The 12,814-nt window shown below is 51.5% G+C and overlaps 1 protein-coding gene across 1 annotated transcript; it reads right to left on the reverse strand.

Annotated features, from left to right (window-relative positions):
* Nucleotides 1-6,372: 6,372 nt before the first annotated feature.
* NOP2 (NOP2 nucleolar protein) lies at nt 6,373-12,374 on the reverse strand. Its single transcript, XM_056499031.1, has 16 exons — nt 12,197-12,374; nt 12,075-12,120; nt 11,913-12,001; nt 10,571-10,842; nt 10,241-10,284; nt 9,949-10,121; nt 8,993-9,192; nt 8,801-8,890; nt 8,634-8,721; nt 8,398-8,538; nt 8,086-8,225; nt 7,741-7,830; nt 7,347-7,469; nt 7,163-7,260; nt 6,934-7,064; nt 6,373-6,825 (listed from the first exon to the last, which is right to left on the reverse strand). The coding sequence occupies exons 1-16, from the start codon at nt 12,300-12,302 to the stop codon at nt 6,566-6,568; spliced, it is 2,091 nt and encodes a 696-aa protein (XP_056355006.1). The 5' UTR covers nt 12,303-12,374; the 3' UTR covers nt 6,373-6,565.
* Between the last annotated feature and the right edge of the window lie 440 nt (nt 12,375-12,814).

Genomic DNA, 12,814 nt, shown 5'->3' on the forward strand with positions numbered 1-12,814 from the left:
CTCTCTGGAGCCCCCAGGGCAGCCCTGCCCCTGCTGTGCCAGCAGCCGCCCACGGGGAGCTGCCGCTGGACAAAGGCGAGCCAGCGGGCAGAGGAGGCTGTGGAGGAGCCTCTCAGACACCGTGCTTGGCTTGCAACTGGCTTCCTCCTTCCTTGTTCACAAAGCAGCCTCAGGGCTTGTTTCATGTCCCATATTTTAGGTCATTCCCTCTTACCCCCGGTTCCGACCCCAGGTGAATTTTGCAAACAGCGCTGGCGTCGCCCCTGGCCCCATTATCCGGTGGGAGGAGACTGCGCACAAATCGATCGCTACATAAATATTTTATGGATGTGGACACCTGTGTTCCCTTGCTGTCTGCGTGCTCCCGGCCTGTTCCCCCAGGACTTCCACTGAGGAGCTGAGCCGAGTGTGGTACTTGTGCAAAGCAGCCTCTGATGTCTCAGCTGAGCTGTCAGCAAGGGGTGAGCGAGCAGTGGGTTTGGATTTAAGGAGATGGCCAGCGCCACACTACCCTGTGCTCTGTGGAAGGAGCTGGGCATGCTGCAGTTGGGCAGTGTGCTACAGCCCTTCCCTTGGGATCAAAGATATAGCTTGCTCCACATTGCCAGGAACTTCCCAGCTCCACTGAGGATGGCCAGCTTTGTGAGTCTTGACTGAGAGTCTGCCTATTGCATGTTCCCTGCTGCTTCTCCTACAAGGCTACAGATCTCCTCCATCCCTCCATTAGCCTTCTGCCATCCTGGCCTGGGAGCAGGCCAAGTCAAATTTGTTCCCCTCTCCTGCCTTGCTGTGTCCAGCATCAGTTATGTCCTGTGGCCTGCCTATCTCCCCTGTCCTGCCCACGACTCAGGGCTCCCCATAGCAGCTCCCAACTGCATTTGTCATACTTCCTCTCCCACCAGTAACCATCTGCATCCTCCCTGGGACACCCATGACCCCTGGAACTCAATTGGATTACAGTCCCTTTGAGATGGGATTAGGTTGGGAAAGAAGTGAACTTTCCTCTTCTGTCACCTCCTTTTTAACGCTTTTCCTCTTCTCAAGCAGATATTTCTTTGCTCTGCCTCTGACTAGAGAGGCTGAGCAGTGGCAAGCAGTGCTGTTGTCCAGGGAGAGGAGGGCAGGAAGGCTTTCCTCATGGACAGGCAGAAGAGATCCCCATCTTCCAAAAGCTAGTGCTGCAACAGCAGCTGGCAGGAAGCAATGTGCCTATCAGCAATGCTGCCAAATGAACAGCTAGGGAAAAGAGAAGGACAAATGGACAAGAGGGATCCCAGTCAAGAAGCTTGTTTTGAAGCAGCAGTGACAGCTCCAGCTCAGAAACCTCCCAGCATGTGACCTTCAGCCACCACTGGCTCCCTCTGTCCTGCTGCCACAGCCTTCCTGCGTGCTTGGCAGCTTGTGCTTTCTGCAGTATCCTCCCCACTCACATACTCCTGGTTTTACCCCTCCACACCCTTGCACGTGGGTGAGCAAGGTCAGACTGGGGGCATGCATGCAGCCAGTGAAGAGCACAGGCAAGAGCAATGCCACAAACTGCAGCAGGTGCTTTCCCAAGCTCTGCTTGACCTGCTCCTGTCCAGCTGGGGAAGCCCAGCAAGTGGAGCTGATTAATGGAATGCCGGTGGAGGAAGGCATTGCCATCCATCAGGAAAAGCTGTTTTTACCAGGAGGCCAGCACAGCACTGGAGCAGGTGTGGGATCTCTGTCCATGGTGGTTCTCAGGGCTCAGCTATGCAAATCCAGTGATGTGACCTAGTGCTGGGACAGCTCTGCTTCCAGCAGGGACTGAGCTACTAACCTCTTCCAGCACCTCTTCCCACCAACATTCTGGCTGTCTCCTGGACAGAAGTGTGGTGTCTCCTTTTTTCTCTAACTTCCTTTGCTTAGGATACTTGCTGGGGTAAAGGATTCCTACTGATGCAGAAGATGACTGAGGCAAAGGGCCAACTTATTCTCATTATTCCTGCAGAAACCCAGAAACTAGAGACAATCCTGCTACCTAGGGGACCACAGCACTCCTCCTCTGGGCCTCAGTCTCACTGCAGCACGACAGCTCCTTCTCCTCATCTTCCCCTCTTGGTTCACCTAACACCTGGCACTTCTCTGGCTGCTCCTGCCCCCAGTTCATCAGCTCAGGGTCAGCAGTGGCACTGATGGACTGCAGCTGCTGGCATGCAGAGCTGCTCATTACAGCTCTTAAAATCATACCTGTAGCCAGTGTGAAAAAAACCACTTCTTTGCAAACATGGTGGTATTTATCTTACTTCCACAGATTTTTAAGGCCAGGAAAGAAGCACTGCTTTTTCTGACCCTGTGCAAAACAGATAGAGCAAATTCACAGTAAAAAGAGATTAAGCCTCTACCACTATCCTCCATGGGAAAATCGAGGTAGGTTCCCAGGTGGTAATGCCCTATTAAAACCACCTGTCTCCTTTGCATTTGCCCAGCTGTAATGTCCATTACCAGGCTGAGGTGCTTCTCATCTCCCAGATCTCAGAAGCTCTTGGTAGCTAACACATCCTTCTTCATAGGTGAAACCTGTCCAAATCAGCTCCACAGATTTCACAGAGCCTCTTTTTGTAAGGCACAGGTCTCCTCAGTGTGCCTGTACCCATCTCCCTGCTCCCCTTTCCTTCCAAGTACCTTCTCCCTTGCACAATACTGCTGAAATATTTCTGTGTAAACTCTCCAAGTCTTCCAACTTCCAAGACTCCTCACTCAAACTGACCCATAAAGTTGCTTCTGTCCACAACCAGAGGGAGGTGTTGCAACGAACGCACAACTTTTGGGCCTAGCAAAGTCATCAGCCCAGTCAGCTGCCTGGATTTGGGTGCAAATGAGGAGAAATTGGTGCAGAGGAGCAGCTGCCACCAGTGGCTGGGTGATTGCCACACTTAACAACACCCAGAAATGTTCCTGTCTAACAGCAAAGGAGGGAATGGATTTTCTTCTAAAAATACACAAGCACCAGTCCAGGAGGGAGTTTTGGAGCCAGGTCTTCATTGGAAGGCAGTTCTAGGCACTCTTAGAGTCTGGGACCTAACTGACTTTACCTTCTCAGCAGTTCCCCACTGCCTCCATCAGGCAGGTGGGAATTGCAGACATCCTCCTCAGGAGCTGTCCAAGGATGGACAGCCTGAGGGAGCAAGACCCACTGATGGGACTTGGGCCATTCGTGGATTCAGCCCCTACAAAAGTGTCTGTATCTCTGGGTGCTATGTGCAGTGCAATAAGATCCAAATTTCATACTCAAGTCTCTGAAATGTGCTGTGCAGGATTTCAGCCCCTTCCTCAGGATACAGCCAGACATGAGGCAATGCAACCAGAGGCAGCACACCCGGCCCAGAACAGACATTACAGCACATGACATCACTGGAGTCAGTGACCGACCCCCGTGGCTACTGGAGTCTCTGCTCTTTCCATTATGCACTCTTGTCCCTAGAAATCCTAATTTTCCTCCCTGCACCACCCCAAGGATGCAGCAGTGCTGTGCAGAGGGGAGCTGCCAGCTGCTGTCTTCACTGTGCCCTGATAAGGCTGCTCCAGCAGACTCTCAGTTTGGGGAGAAGGACTGCATGCAGCACAGTGGAACAGATATCACGACTTCTCTCAACAAGCTTTTCATCTGTGACAGCATTTTTACTCCTCAGATCTGCTTTCAATCCTTGCTCTGCCTCAGTTCTTGCTTTGCTCTGTCTCAGCTCTCGCAAGCCACGTTATCAGCAGCTTTCAGATATTAAAACACATTAAAGGAAGGTACTGAAAGATGATCCAGCAGTCACATTTTCCAGAAATCTCAGCTTTCAGGTAACAAAAGATTCCCAGAGTAAGAAGGCAGCTGCAAGCACAAGCCTAATGTGACCACAGCCTTGCACCAGAATGCAGAGGAAACCACCAAGCTTTGTCCCCAGCTGCTGCATGCCCAGTACTGCCTCTGAAGCTCGATGGCAGCATTTCAGTGTCGTGCTCAACATTACCTCTTTGAGCAGTGATAACTGCAATGGCTGAAATCAAGAGCAGGAGATCAAACCACCAAAGAGAGATGAAAATTTTTCCTGTCTCTTCCCAGCTATAACAAGAGGTTTGCAGGCATGCCAAGCAATTGGAACAATGCTCAGCAAGAGAGAGGTTTGATGGACACAGTTAAAGCAGCAGCTATTCCTGCATTTCAGGGCTGAAATTCCATCATAATTTGGACATTGCTGGAAAACAGACAGTTACCTTGGGATCCCAATCAGGAAAATTCTATCCCTGCTGCTGGGGTTATCAGGATAAACTGGTTCACAGGCTGAGGCAGCACATGAGTGGTTACCTCAGCAGGCAGCAGCAACAACACAGGACAGATCAGCATCGCTCCCAGAAGGACAGGCCCAGGCCTTTAAGAGGCTCTTGCTGCTTCTCTCACCAAAACTCAGGATGCATGTATCCCCTCTGCACATTTCCCAGTTTTACAGTCCTTATGCAGATGGGAGTACTAGAAATGCAGTATTGAAGCAATGATTCCTTTCCCTGGGTGTTATTGCACCTAGTATATATTTAATTATTTTGAAAGACACCGAAAATCTTCCCTGGGGTCCTCCGTACCTCACCACAGAAGCCCAAAGTGAGACAGTTGCATTCAGAGGCTCCTCCCTGACCTAATTCACTGGGAAAGCATGGAAAAAAGTTAATTTTCAGCTATGAAGATATTTGTTTAATGGCTATCCAACACAAAATGATAAAGTCAGCCCACCCTCCTGCCCCCTTCTGCGAACAGTGTTATAGTAAATAAAACATACAGATAGATAAGCTCTAAAAAGCAGAAGATAACAAGGTCGGTAACAAAGACCAGGACTCCTGAGACACTGAATCATTACAGAAACCACTCAAGTGCAACCTTAAAGAGCTTCAGCCAGAAGTTTCACAACTGATAAAAATCATCATCATCATGGGCTTTGTGGCAAAGAGCAGATCTGTGATGTTTGAGGGTAACTGCAGGACCATGTAGAGTTTATTGTGCACTGTTTTAAGGAAGATTATGGGAGCAAAATTTACCATGGGATGTTGACGGGAAAGATTGAAGGAGGCAAAAGGGAGGCATCAAACTAAATCAGGGAGAATTGAGCATGGGAAATGCAGAGAGGAATAAATAGGAGCCAGAGACTGGCTGCTGGTCAGTGTGCCTGCGTGGCTGAGCCCTGCTCCCAATTACTACCATCTGTCCTGGCCTCACTTTAAGCTAATCCCTGCCGTTTTCCCTGCACAATTGCACCCTGCTGTCCTTAGCTAACTGCAAGCTGGGCTAGCCTGCAAGCAGGAAAGGAGGTCTGGGAGCCAGGCAGCAGACAGACCACAAGCCTGAGCTGCCAGTGACCCACCAAAGTGTGCACAGACAATCCACCAGCATAGTCCAGGTCTGATGGGCCAGGGAACAAGAACAGGATTGTTGATGTTTTGTAAGTGCTGTTTTGTGTTTCCCTGGGCACCCATCCCAGCAGGTTCCCTTGGTTTCTGCTGATCACTTGTGCCTGGTGGTATCAATAGTGAGTGGGAAAGCTGCAGCCTCACACGTAGCAGACCAGGACATTTAAATATAAACAGCCCAGACCACTGCTTGCTATGTCTTAAAGAGAAGCAGCTGCATCTGGGTGAACATAAAGGCAAAAAGAACTTCATTGTGCAGCTCCACAAACCAAAAGCAATCCCTGCTCAAGTCTTGGAGGCCAAGAACTGAGACTGCCACAGCACAGCTGGTCTGCAGCTGGACAAGGTAAAACTGGCTGTAACATAAAACTCAATTTGGCTGTCCAGAAAAGTAAAACAAGCCCCTGGGTAAGCAATCATAGGTTAGATTTGAACTTAAACAGAGACCTCACCCAGTCATGTTCATTCTAGAATGCAGACATAGCACTAAGGAGCTGGGGCGGTGTTAAGACCAGATCAATCAGCTGTCTAGCCCAGGAGTTTTAAATCCCCTATATAAGGCTGCCATAATAAACAGTCGCTGTTTGTCAATAGGATTTCTGAGAGTTCTGTCCTTTGTCTCCAACCAACAACCCCTTGTAACGAGACTGCTGGGAACAGAATAATGGTGAAATGGGAACAAGTCACAAGTGTGAACTAAGTGACAACAGGGAACTAGGGAACCACTGGGATACAGCCTTGCCCAAAGCACTCAGCTGACAGCTCCACACAACAGACTTCATACAGGCAGCAAGAATTTCAGTTCCCACTGCTTCTTCACAAACATCCCTGTTGTAGGGAATAAGGACAAACATCAGAAATGCCAGAGCATCAGCTGGAAGTAAAAGGGGATTTTGCTGCAAAGAAATAAGAGGACACGGCAGAATTCTGTATTTCATATTCCAAGGATAAAGAACAAGACTTGAGCAAGAGTATAAAATTTTTAATGGGTCAGTGCATCAGTCCTTGATGCAAAGGGAAAGGAGCAAAGGGGGCTTTCATTGTCCCAGGTGCTCAGAGCTGCAGAGATTATCTGCACAGAGCAGCAAAGTGGGCTTACACACAGAGCTGCAGCAGCCTTTGCTCTCCAAGGGACCAACACGTGGAAAAGCAGTTCCTCTCACTGTCCATTCGCTTTCACTCTATGCTTCTTCTTCCTGGCAAGGACTTTAGGTTGCATCATTTTGGAAGAACGCCGGACAGCCTTCAAGGGTCTCCTCTGTGCTTGCAATGAACGTTTCTTCTTCAAAGCAGGCTGGGGCAGCTTCTGCTCTTCATCATCTTTTGATCCCTCAAGCTTCTTCTTTTTTGGCAGAGGCTCTGTGATGATGGTGTCGGGGACAGCGGGCGGAGCTGCCGCTTCCACAGCAGGCTCTTCATCTGGAACGAAACAAAGGCGCTGTGAGAAGAACCCGCCTGGCTTCTGCAGGGCCAGCAGCCTGCGAGGGCAGCCCCAGCCAGCCCAGCTGAGCTGCAGCACCACGTTACCTTTCTGTGTCTGTGGGATGGCATTGGAGAACTTCTTGAACTTGGCGATGAAGAACCCATCCATATTGTGCGTGTGGGGGTAGAAACGCCGCGTAGACTTGAGGGACGGGTGGAAGCGACGGTCCTTGAACCTGGAGGAGGAAGTGGGGTGAGCAGCGATAGAACACCTCTGCTCAAACCTGGCCTCCAAGGAGCAGTCGCACGTGCAGCTTTGTGACCTGCCACGCACCTGGTGAAGCCTTCCTTGCCAAAGTCCAGGCCTGTGGCCACCAAACGGACATTGCGCTTCTTCAGGGCATAATCCACAACCCACTCGTTCTCCTCCACCTGCCAAAGGCTAAGCATTAGGATCCAAAACTCACCATCTCCTGGGGAGGAGGTGACCACAGCAGATGATGAGAAAAGGCACTTACCATGATGGAGCAAGTGCAGTACACAATGTAGCCCCCCGTCTCTGAGGCAGCATTGACTGAATCTATGGCGCTAAGAATCAGCTCCTTCTGCAGGTGGGCACAACGCAGGATATCCTTTTCATCCTGAGAGAGAAAGGTAGGTTAGGATGCCACAGGCACAGGGAAGCACCCCAGGCCTCTGCTGTGGATGAGGGAATGACAGGAGAGCAAAGCACATATAATATACAGGAGTCTGGAATCTTCTGCAAAAGTAATCTCAAAAAACTAGCTGTAGTACAACACACAGAATAAGAAAGAAAAGGAAAAATGTATTGTAGGTATCTCTCTCAAGAATAAAGCTGCCCCAAAGGCCTTCTTCTCATGACTCACACTTGAGACTGCACTGGTCACCCACCTTGTTGGTTTTGACAGCAGGATCCTTGGAAATGACGCCTGTTCCACTACATGGAGCATCAAGCAAGACACGGTCGAACCCTCCAAGAACCTACAGGCAGATGTGGATTTGGAATTACACCCACAGGTGGAGAGTCAAAACAAGGCCAAGACTAGAAGGGGAACCAGAAGACTGGGAAATACTAATTTTCCCTCCTCCCTGTCCACCTTCCTGCCTCTGTATCAGATAACAAACACACTCCCAGCAGCTCTGCTCATCCTCCTTTGACAGGTGACTTTGGAGGGCACAGCTTCACTAAAGGGACAGCCCAGCAGCTCTGGGTATGCACTGTTCACAGGAACATACCTTGGGGAACTGGCGTCCATCACAGTTGCTCACGACAGCATTGGTGACTCCCAGGCGGTGCAAGTTCCCTACCACGCTACGCAGCCGCTCGGCACTGCTGTCATTAGCCAGGATCATCCCTGTATTCTTCATAAGCTGAGCTGCCAGAGGGCAAAACACACCAGCAAGGGGCTGAAAACCTCTTGTGCCTCTGTCTCCAGTGACAGCCACCCCCTCCTTTCCTCAGGTTTCCTCTCTATTCCCCCTTTCTGTGCAGACCAGTGGAAACCCCTCACTTGACAGAGCATTCCTCCCAAGGCTCCAGGGCAGTACCTATGTAGCTGGTCTTGCCTCCTGGGGCACAGCACATATCCAGGATGTGCTCATTCTCCTGTGGAGCCAGCGCCATGACAGGGAGAAGACTGGAGGCTCCTTGAAGCATGTAATGTCCAGCCAGATACTCTGGGGTGGCACCTGGGCAGGGAAGGCAGAACAGAAGAAGATGACACATGAAAGAAAGGGAAGCAGAAGCAGGTGAGCTCAGCCCTGTAGGGTGAAGGTGATCTCACCGATGGGCACAGTGGAGTCATAAATAACAAGTCCTGTTTTCGACCACTTCCCCAAGGGGTCAAGATTCACACCACGGTTGATTAGAGCCTGCAAGGCAAGGAGAAGGCACTGAGACACAGCTCTGTGAGACAGGCAGCTCAGGACACAGCCACTGGCTCCTGCTCACCTGGGCCAGGTCCCGCCGCCGTGTCTTCAGCGTGTTGGTGCGAATGGTGACGGGACGGGGAACCTCGTTAGCCTCCAGGAAGTTTATCAGCTGGATGGAAGAAGGGACAGAGAACAGAGACAAAAATGAATTCTCAGGGAGACAGCTGAACCCCCGTCAGTCTGCACAGCTACGGGCAGGGCAGGATCCCACCTCAGGGAGCGGGAAGATGTCCATGAGCTTGGTGAGCAGGAAGTCGCTGTAGGAGTAATAGGCGGCCATGTCCCGGCGCAGCAGCGCCAGGTATTCCTGCCGGGAGCGCCCCTCCTCCCGCTTCACCCCAAAGTCCTGCAGCACCTCCATGTTGCCCTGGATGCGCTGGTGAATGACGTGCAGGTCGGGTGGCTGGGTAGGTGGGAACACTGTCAAGGAATCACCAACAGCCAAGGAACTCGCACAGGGGGCTCTCTGCAAGTGCAATCAGCTGTGCTGGACTCACAACAGTGCCCGCGCCAGAAAGGCTCTGCCGGAACACTGCTTCCATCAGAGCTCAGCAGATGCAGGATTCAAAGAATGAACCTGGATAAAAAAGTTCACAAGGCAGAACTAGAGGGTGTTTAAAAGAATAACTTTAGATAAACAGAGAAAACCAGGAAAAAAGAAACCAGTAAAAGTGCTTTAATACTGAAAGCATTATCTGCAGCAGAAAAGAGACTAGAAGCTCCCCAAGGGCAACCAAGGAGTACAGAGGAGAGTAAGAAAGGAGACAGGAAATTAAAATTACCAAAGTCCAGCAGCAAGCACTTTGGATGCTAGAACTGCTGTCACCAGAAACACTGGGAATGGCTTACACACCCACCAGTTGTATAAAACCAAGGTAGAGAGGAACAAACCATATAATGAAACATCCATATGTATTTAGGACTAGAAAGGAAATTAGGGCAGGTTCCAAGCCCCATACAGGGCGTCACAGATTTCCTAACTGTGCTATACAGAAGCATAGCATTATACACTATCTATTAGGACAGCTCAGCTAAAAATACCTTGTCATGCACAGACACTTTTTCTTAGCAAATGCATGATAAAGTCCAAGTGAAGCTCTTTGATTGTATCCAGGCCCTGTGCTGCACCATGCACATGGCTTATGGATGTCACAGATAAAAGGATATCCTCCTTCTCAATCTCTTCATTAGTTGGCAGTTTAAATTGTTCATCTATATCCAGGTTGAGCTGCAGATCTGTGCCCTCTTCTTCCTTCTGTCCCATTTTCTGCTTGCTTGCCTCCTCATCTTCCTCTTCCTCCTCATCTTCCTCCTCGCTGTCATCTTCACTGAGGCATTCCCTAAGGACAAAGAACAGGATCACATAGATACTTCTCAACTACCATTTCTTAAATAGCAGAAATGACCATAATAAGAACACAGGCTCCTCATTTGCCCAGGAAAGGCTCTACAAACTCACCTGTCAGGCTTCTGCTTCAGGGCAGCTTTTTCAATAGGCAGCAGCTAAACAGAGACAAAAAATTAATCAAAAAACATCCACAGTTGTTCCCTTATTTCCCATCATCTGAAATTTACTTGCTCTACTTAAAAGGGACAACAAACAAAAACACTGAATGTTATGCTGGAATCAGCTGCTAACTTTAAATTGTTCTTGTGGAGCAAAGGGAAAGTTCTCCACCATCTCACCACCCCCTACCACTACAGCCATCCTTCCCCCCCAGGCCCAAGGGGTTCTTTCAGCCAACAACACCAAGTATTACTTGTGTTATTAAGAGTAAGAAGTTCCTACCTCTTCTTCCTCTGATGATGAGGCACCATAATCATCCACCATCTCCTCACTGCTCCCATCCTCCTCCTCTTCCTCCTCCATCTCCCAGCTGCCCTCTTCCACCTCACCATCACTGGATAATTCCACGTGGTTTCCTTTAGGTTGGGTTTTCTTGGCTTTGGCTGGAGCCAGCCACTTGGAATTGCTATCGCTGAAGCCAGACCGGCCACGGGCAGCTTGTCCTGTTGCCTTTACAGCACGTTTCTCCTTCTGTGGGGACAGCTGCCCTTCAACTGGAGGCAGAAGTAGTTAAAAGTCAGGCATTATTTCCAAAATCAGCTGCTCTGCTTTTCCAGTTGTTACATGAAAAGGCCTTAGTACGAGTCCTGAGCTGCCTAGAAGGAGGGAATGCTTGCTCTCTAAGGTTCTGGGCATATCCTCCCCTCTCCCCCAGCAGATCTTTCAGGAGATCTAACTAGAATTACCAAATTAAAACACTGCCACAAAATTCTTATGGTATTTGCTCTGACATATTAGAATACTCTCTGCTCTGAATCCTTGTCTATCCTTCATTCCTTCTACTTCAAGAGCTTGTGGGGCTACACAAGATGTAACACAAAGATTTAAAAGCTTCAGCTATAAAAGCAGCCTACAACAACCTTGCTGTGAATGAAGGACAAGTAAAAAATGGATTTAACATATAGAAGAGAGACCTTTGACTAGCTCTTCAGACAACATTGCCTCCTGGCGTGGCATCCACCAGAAATCAGATAGAATTCATTGTTATTATCTATTAGAGAGACCCCAAAAGAGGGCCAAGATGATGAAGGGTCTGGAGGGGAAGTCTTGTGAGGAGCAGCTGAGAACACTTGGGTCTGTTCTAGAGAAGAGGAGGCTGAGGGGAGACCTCACTGCAGGCTGCAGCTTCCCCCTGAGGGGAAGAGGAGGGGCAGGCACTGCTCTGTTCTCTGTGGTGACCAGCCTCAGGATCTGAGGGAACACCAATCAAAACTCTGTTAGAGGAGGTTTAGGCTGGATATTAGGAAAAGATTCTCCACCCAGGGGGCGGCTGGGCACAAGTGCCCAAGGAAGTGGTTGCAGCACCAAGTCCGTCTGAGTTCAAGAAGCTTTTGGATAACACCTCCAGGCACATGGTGTGACTCTTGGGGTGTCCTGGACGGAATCAGGAACTGGACTCAATTACCCTCGTGCGTCCCTTCCGACTCAGGAAACTCTAGAAATCTTTGATTTAAAATAATGAGACGTCCCTTCCCTTAAAAGCGGCGCCAGAGCAGGACGGCGGCGGCAGGGCCCGGGGGGAAGCAGGCCGGGGCCCGGTTCGGACCCACTCGCGCTCACTCACCTGTCGGCTCCCGCTCTCCTTCTCCTTTCTTTCCGAGCGGCCTCCTCCCCGCCGGGCCGCCGCTCGCTGCCAGCCGCCTCTTCGCAGCCCTGCATCGGGAGGGGGAGCGGCGATCAGCCCCGGCACGGCCCGCACCCCCCGGCCCGCCGAACCGCCCCTCACCTCTTCCTGCCGTGACTGGAGAGCTTCTTCCTGCCGGTCTCGGGCTCTGCGGGAAGACACGCGGCGGTCAGACGGCGGCGGGCACCGCGGGGCGGGCGCGGGCCGGTGCAGGCCGCACTTACCTGGCGGCAGGAAGCGGGCCAGCTCCACCTCGGCGCCGCGCTGCTTGCGGGCCTTGCGCCCGGGGCCGCGCTTCTCCTTCCTGGTGGGGTCGAGCTTCCGCCCCATGGCCGTGCCGCGAGACCCCGCGCGCCTCCGCCACGCGTGCCGCGCTCCCCGCCGCGCGCACGCGCCCGCCGCAGGCCCGCCCCTCCCATTGGCCGGCGCCACCGACCATGACCGCTGATTGGTCCTGCCCAGTGACGGTAGGCGACGTCAGCGGCTCGTGCCGCCCGCCCCCGGGCCGCGTGGGGCCTGGGCCCGCCCGGCCGCGGGAACGGCGGCCGCGGCTCCTCCGCGCCGGCAGCACCGGGAGGGCCCGTGCCGGCCACGACAGCCCCGGGAGCGGAGCTCCTGCCACAGGTACAGGCGGGGGTTCTACAGCTGGGGCAGGGGGTAAACAGCCCAAGGCAGGCAGCAGAGAAAGGCGCGGTGCCAAGGCGAGGGGGAAAAAGGAGTTACAGAACCAAGAGATTGTCAAGTGGGGGTGAAGATTATCTAGTCCAACATCCATGCCAGGGGTAGGGAAACCGCTCCTGAGACCGCATTCCTCAAAGCCTTAAACACAAGCAGGGTTGGAG

The sequence above is a fragment of the Oenanthe melanoleuca genome, chromosome 1 (assembly GCF_029582105.1).
Source record: "Oenanthe melanoleuca isolate GR-GAL-2019-014 chromosome 1, OMel1.0, whole genome shotgun sequence".
NCBI classification, from domain to species: domain Eukaryota; kingdom Metazoa; phylum Chordata; class Aves; order Passeriformes; family Muscicapidae; genus Oenanthe; species Oenanthe melanoleuca.

Coding starts and splice junctions, on each gene's coding strand:
- NOP2 (XM_056499031.1), bottom strand. CDS start 12,302: ATGGGGCGGAAGCTCGACCCCACCAGGAAGGAGAAGCGCGGCCCCGGG. Junction 10,122..10,240: donor CTGAAGCAGAAGCCTGACAG/GTGAGTTTGTAG, acceptor CTTTGTCCTTAG/GGAATGCCTCAGTGAAGATG. Junction 7,065..7,162: donor GGCAAGGAAGGCTTCACCAG/GTGCGTGGCAGG, acceptor TTCCTCCTCCAG/GTTCAAGGACCGTCGCTTCC.